The following is a 6,446-nucleotide window of genomic DNA, read 5'->3' as shown; positions in this document are numbered from 1 at the left end:
GCCTCGGGGTCCCTATCCCAGTGGTGGTAGGTGCGTAGGTCGGAGAGGGTGGCGATGGTGGCGGCGGCGATCTGGCTGGCGCCCCGGCGGGCGGTGCGGCGCTCGAGCACGACGGCGAGGGCCACGGCGGCGGCCCAGCCGACCGGGATGCCGACGCCGATGATGATGTAGGCGGCCGTCCAGTCCGCGCCGGGCCTGCCTCCTCCTGGTGCCATGGCTGGCTGCGATGGGGTTTCTGGCTTTGTAGTCGTTTTTCTCGGCTCGACTTTTGGTCTCGTTTTCTTGTGCAGGGGGTTGTTGGACTCTTGGCTGTGTTTGCTGTTTGTGTTTGGTGCGAGTTCTGAGGCGGGATGGAGAGGGAAGGAAGGAAAGATTGGGCGGGCACTGGGGTGAATGACGTGTAGGTGTGCCGGTCGCTGTTCTTCCTGCTTCTCTGTTTCTAGCCGTGAAGTGAGGTCAAGATCAGAGCAAAGTGAGAGCGAGCACAGCCAACTTGGGAAGGAGCGGAACTGTCCGGCCTCCCCTATCTGGCTCTGGCTCTGGTTCTGGTCGTCTTGCCGGCCAAGAGGGAGGAGGTGCTTGCTCCTTGCTCCTGCCGCTTTTCTTCCTCGTCGTCTGGACAGATGCGTCGACAGTCAGGCCCGGTCAGTACTACCCCGTCTCTTCTCGAGGATTGACGACTTCCCGTTGGTGGTGTGCTGGTTTGTGCGCTTGGTGAAACCTCTCACCAGCACACGCACACGCGCGTGCCAGCCGACACGAGGGAAGGGCAGAAATCAAGTAATTCCTTGATTGCTTGATGAACTGATGGTACGCTCAGAATGTGGGCTGTTGGTTGTTTGGTTGAAGAGACTGTCGTCGATGACTTTGGATTTTGAGTGATTCAACCTCGCCGCGCGTGGAAGTCGCGCTTTCCTGATGTGGAGTACGTATATAACCCCCATCTGCCCAGGAGCACTTTGTAAAACACAAAGAACCCCGGGTAGCAAAAAGGCTTTATGGAGAAAGAAACAATGGGTTGTTTAGGTTTGACGCTTTGTTGATCTACCAGCTTGATCTAGGGTGAAGAGTGAAGAGTCTGGGCCCTTTGCTGGAATTGAACGAGCCCTTTCAGCACCTTCTTGTTCCGGCCTTGCTGAGACTCATTGGATGGGTGCGCCCGCTCTTCCTGCCGCATCCCAATGCCGAGCCTTTACCTGATGATCCCGATACTTGACTGCCTCGGACTGATGTTTCTGCCAATTCCAAAGTCGCGCCACGCCCAGACTGAGATTTAATGCTTACATCCCTCGGAGCACCCTTGGCGAATTCATTGCGGCTCAGCGGTACAGTAGGTACCTACCAATAGGTAGGCGCCCACGTTGGTATAAAGCAAGCTAAGGCGGCACTGCCTCCCATCCTCAAGCTCTTGCCGGCCGCCGTCAGAACTTCGATACCTTCCACCCCCACGGAAAGTTCTAGGGCGCATCTGCCACCTTACTCCCATGCGGACCAACACCATCTTCGCCTGTCTCGGCGCCGTCGGCCTCGCCGCCGCCGCCGCCGAGCCCACCGGAACTAGGGACATGGGCCGGTCCCCTTTCGTGAACACTGCCCGGATGCAGAAGGCAGGCGATGAGTATGAGTGTGCGGTATGTCCGTCTGGTGGTCGCCCCGCCCAAGCTAGGCAGATCACAGCCGGCCCGACTAAACCCCTGAGCGATCAACAGGTGTACTCTGACCCTCGGTGGACCTTCTCGTTGCGAGACGCCCAGGCAGTCATCCAGAAATGGGCCGACCGCGGCGATGTGCCCATCCTCTTGGCGAAGGGCGACTGCTTCAACCAAAAGGCCGGGAAATGCCTCGGTTGGATCTGCAGGACCTACGCCTCCAACGATCCCGCGGTGACCATCCCAAACTCTCTCGTCGTCAGCCAGCTCAAACATCTGTCGAACTGGTGCTTTGGGCAAGATAAGAACGACAGTGCCATCTTGCGACATGCTACAGTGTTGAGGAGAGAGGAAGTGGAAACACTTATAATATCGATTGGGCCGACGTTCGAGAAATCTTAGGGAGGGTAAAGATGTTAGCACGGTTGTGCATTATTCACTCTCCCATGCCCGATCGTCGGAAATATTGCTTGTTTGAAAGCCTCAAGTGAGCGGGCAACCCAGGACGTATCCCATAGGTATCCATCTACAACTGCCACCCAGCCCAGACATGTCCCTCCTCGAGCAGCAAGATCAACTGATACCATCAAGCATAAACAGGCTGAAGCTCTGACTGGGAGCAAACAAATTCAACATCAAAGCACGAGAACAATGCGGCAGATTACCAATGTTGTCAAGTTAAAAGTGGTAGATATGAGCTGGGACGAGCTAGCGTCCGCAGGGGGGAATCATCTAAGGTAGAAGTCTAAGCAACGGTTATGGCTGGTAAAGGTTTCGTGGGAGTGCGGCTGCCACCCCAAGGCAGAGATTTGCAACGAAAAAAAAAGGGGAAAGAAAAGCACCATTTCAAACGCCGCCTAGGGTATGATTATCGCCCCCTTCCAATTTTCTTCCTGGCATATCGCCTCATTATCGGGGTTTCCCTTTTGCTTTTGCACCGCCATATTTCGTAGGAAGGGAGGACTGCTCCGAAGCAAGTCGGTGGAATGAGACTAGATCAGAGAGCAACAAGCAAATGTTACCCCCTTAGTTCTCAAACGGCTTGTATGTCCTCTGGAGGATGTACTTGTCCAGGGAGACGTCACCCCACTCCTCCCACTCGTTCCATTGTGCTTCGGGCAGCTTGCTGACACCGTTGCGGCGGGCAGTCTTCATGACCTCGCGGGCCACAATCAGACTGGCACGCTGAACACGCTCAATGCGAGGGTAGATCAGGCCCTTATGGATCTCCTCGGCGTTGAGGCAGTTGGAGAGCGCCTCGGCCGACGTGTAGATCATGTCGTCCGTCACCTGCGACACCTTGGCCAGGATAGCACCGAGACCGATGCCGGGGAAGACATAGACGTTGTTGCCCTGGTTGGGCAGGTACGTGATTGGCTGGTCGCCGTTCTTGACCGTGTAGGGAGCGAAGGGCGAGCCCGAGGCGAAGACGACGGTTCCGTCAGTCCAATTGACGGCCTGCTCGAAGGTGCACTCGGCCTTGGTCAAGGGGTTGCTGAGCGGGAACAGGATGGGTCTCCTGCCGCGGCCGCCGGACTCAACCGAGGCCTTGAGGCCACGGACAATCGATTCGGTGAAGACGCCAAAGGTGGCCGTGAGTCCGATCAGAGCGCTCGGCTTGACGTATTCGATGACCTGCTCCAGGGTCTGGAACTGGTGGCCACTGTTGTCCCTACGGGCGAAGTAGACCTTGTGGGCCGCGAGCTTGTCACCTCGGTCCGCCGTGACCAGACCGCGGCTGTCGACCAGGAAGAACTTGTCCTTGGCCTCCTGCTCCGACATGCCCCGCCTGGTGTAGTACTCCATCACCTGCTTGGCGACACCAACACCGGCCGAACCAGCGCCCATGAAGACAAGACGCTGCTCCTCAATAGGGACACCAGACAGCTTGACGGCGTTGATGTAGCCAGCCAGGACGACGGCACCAGTTCCCTGGATGTCGTCGTTGAAGGCAGCGTTGTACTTGGTGGTGCGGTAGCGGTCAAGGTAGTCGAAGGCCTTCTCGCTCTGGAAGTCCTCAAACTGAACCACCATGTCGGGGTACACCTCCTTGACGGCCTGCATGAACTCGTCCATGAAAGCCTGCTCCGCCTCGAACGCTGGGCGCTTGGAGCGCAGGCCCAGGTAGAGGGGATCCTTCAGGTTCTCCTCATTGTTGGTGCCCGTGTCCAGGACAATGGGAAGCGTCTTGGACGGGTCAATGCCGGCAGCCGCAGTGTAGAGTGAAAGCTTGCCAATCTGCACGTTGTGTGGGTCCACGTTAGTGTTCGGCGCTGCGCATGCGTCTGGTTCGCATTAAGGGCATGATCACGTGGATGCATCTTGGACGTACGGGAATGCCAACGCCGTTAATGCCTAGGTCACCGAGACCCAGGATACGCGAGCCGTCGGTGACGACACAGATCTCGGGCCTGGGGTAGGGCCAGTTGGACAGAATGGTCTTGATGGAGCGGCGCTGCTTGATCGAGATGTACAGGGCCTCGGGCCTGGTGTACAGGCTCGAGTACTGCAGGCAGACATCGCCAATGGTTGGGGTGTAGACCAGGGGCATCAGCTCGCGGACGTTGTCCATGAGCAGGCGGAAAAAGAGGTCGACGTTCTGGTCCTTGAGGGACGACAGGTACAGGTACTTGTCGATGGGGGTTGACCTGGTGCGGATCATCTTCATGGCGCGCTCGCACTGGGTTTGCGGGCTCTCCATGACGTGCGGGATGAGTCCAGTGAGGTTCTTGGCAACGCGGTCCTCGGGAGCAAAGGACAGGCCTAGAGATTGGGGCGAAGACGGGGCGGCGGGTCAGTAACTGGTCTGGTCTGCGGGAGGTGAAAGCGAGGCAAAGAAGAGGCTCACCCTTGTTCCAGACCGGTTCCCTCAGAACCTGGTAGCCGGCGGCTTGAGACATTGGAAGGTATTCCGTGGTGCGGATCTGGCGAACCTCTCCGGCGAACTTGTTTTGTGAGTACCCACGGAGCTGGTCGAGGCTGGCTACGCGAATACCCTCCTCGATGGCGGAGAGGTCGACGGTGGAGAGGGGGTTCATGGCAGACATTCTCCGGGCGGAGGAAATGGACATGCGATTAGATATAGAGGTGCGGGAGGAGGCTGAGCGACCTGAGCCGGCCGAGGATGGGGATGCGGATCGGGGGGTTGAGACGTCTGATGATGAGGTGCTGTAGGCATACGAGGCCATTGGGACCATTGCATGCAGCGCAGCAGCTGACCAACCGGCGAGAGTGGTGCGATCGGGGCGGATCGGAGATTGAGGTGCAGCACGACCGTTCTTTTCAAGGGCGGGCTTCTGTTGGGCGGCGGCCGGAGCGGTGTTGGAGTGCAGGCGCCGTGGCAGATGTGGTTGGTGTGGAGGTGGGGGTGGTGCGCTAATACCCAGATTAGCTTCCGAGGGTTCTGGTACTATGCTGCTAGAGCCTGAGACTGAGCCTGAGTCTGCTGTTGCCGTCGAACATCGAGGCGTGGGAAAGCGCCCGACGACGCGAGAGTTTATCCTCTTTAAGACTTTTTGGCCCGCTGCCCGCCAAACCGCTGCTGCTGCCAGCTGCATCGTCAGGGTTGGCCCCGAGCCAAGGGTCGCAGCTAGCCGGGGGGGGCGTCGCTCGGCCCCCGCGAGCAAGGGAAATTTTGATGGGGGTGTCCTCTGACAAGGCCCTGCTCGCTCGCCAAGTTTCGTCCAGTGTTTCACCCCACCAGAAACCTGTGCAGCCCCAAGGAGACTGCAGCCTGGACGGAGCAACGCGACTTTTCCCGCGAGTCCTGGCAGCAGCCACCACGATCCGCACCCACTATCACGACGGCCACCACCACTACGGCTCAGGGTACGTACTCCCACGGCGTATGCACGCGCCGGCGAACGAAGCGAGCTGCTGGCCGGATCGCCGGATCGCCGGCATTATTCTTTGTTGACAGCTTGTGGTGGCCACCGCGTTCGTGGGCGTGTGGCTTGTTGCTGGAAGAAAAAAAAGGTACTTACTGACGGTCGTATTGGCACTGCACCAAATAAAATTCAATGTTCTGGAAACTTCTTTCTCTGGGCCCAGCCTAGCCTGATGCTACCCGCCCCTGCTCGGCGCTCCATCACGGAGGCCCCTGCCGGGGTCCGCCTTCCCCGATTCTTTTTCTTATTGCGTCACGCTGTGTCGTCGCTTCCCGCCACATCGGGGCCACGCACGCCGCCCGTCCCTCTGTGGATATGGCTTCCTACTTTGGACGCTTCTTTACTAGGTGTGCAAAATTGCCAGTGGACCGACTCGGTGAAGGCAAATGAGGGTCGAGCCTGCCATGGGCCTGTACGTAAACGAACGGATGTTGTGGGCGGCGTCCGGGATCCGTCTGGTCGCGCCCACAGCCGCCGGCCAGGGTGAGGGAAACAAAATCAAAAGGACAAAAACACAACAGTTTGCTTGCCCCCGGACTCGGAGCTCCGTGGGAGCCCTGCTACTGCCAGAGGTCGAGTTCCGATACGAGTTCAATGTGCTAAACCTCACCCTCGGCTCGAATCGGACGGATCGTCCAGCGTAGGCAGGCCTAGTTCTAAGCTACAGGGCTGTCAGACGTACATCCCCGATCCCAACCCGGAAGAACGACATTAGAAATGTTGGGAGGGCGCGAAGAGCGGTCCCTCGCACTCCGAGTGTGCGCCGCCAATGTCCTGTCACCACCTCAACATGCGCCAGGGTACGCACGCGTGCTGTTGCTGCTTCGAGCACTAGTTCGGTCCGAGGGCCACGCCGTTTTGTGCTGGCCCCTCTGGCCTGCATCCCGTGTACGTAATTAGGACAATGGGG

At 58.5% G+C, this 6,446-nt stretch overlaps 2 protein-coding genes across 2 annotated transcripts; one reads left to right on the top strand and one right to left on the bottom strand.

Annotated features, from left to right (window-relative positions):
* Positions 1-5,552, bottom strand: GGTG_00528 (NADP-dependent malic enzyme; the record flags this gene model as incomplete). Its single annotated transcript, XM_009218277.1, has 4 exons — positions 1-3,887; positions 3,982-4,412; positions 4,498-5,238; positions 5,486-5,552. The coding sequence occupies 4 exons, from the start codon at positions 5,550-5,552 to the stop codon at positions 2,676-2,678; spliced, it is 2,451 nt and encodes an 816-aa protein (XP_009216541.1). The 3' UTR covers positions 1-2,675.
* GGTG_00529 (hypothetical protein) lies at positions 1,485-2,051 on the top strand (the record flags this gene model as incomplete). The annotated part of the gene is made up of 2 exons (XM_009218278.1): positions 1,485-1,631; positions 1,710-2,051. 2 exons carry the CDS (start codon positions 1,485-1,487, stop codon positions 2,049-2,051), a joined length of 489 nt encoding a protein of 162 aa, XP_009216542.1.
* Positions 5,553-6,446: the final 894 nt, after the last annotated feature.

Source organism: Gaeumannomyces tritici (assembly GCF_000145635.1).
Source record: "Gaeumannomyces tritici R3-111a-1 unplaced genomic scaffold supercont2.1, whole genome shotgun sequence".
Lineage (NCBI taxonomy): Eukaryota > Fungi > Ascomycota > Sordariomycetes > Magnaporthales > Magnaporthaceae > Gaeumannomyces > Gaeumannomyces tritici.
This window is presented reverse-complemented; position numbering and strand designations above follow the sequence as displayed.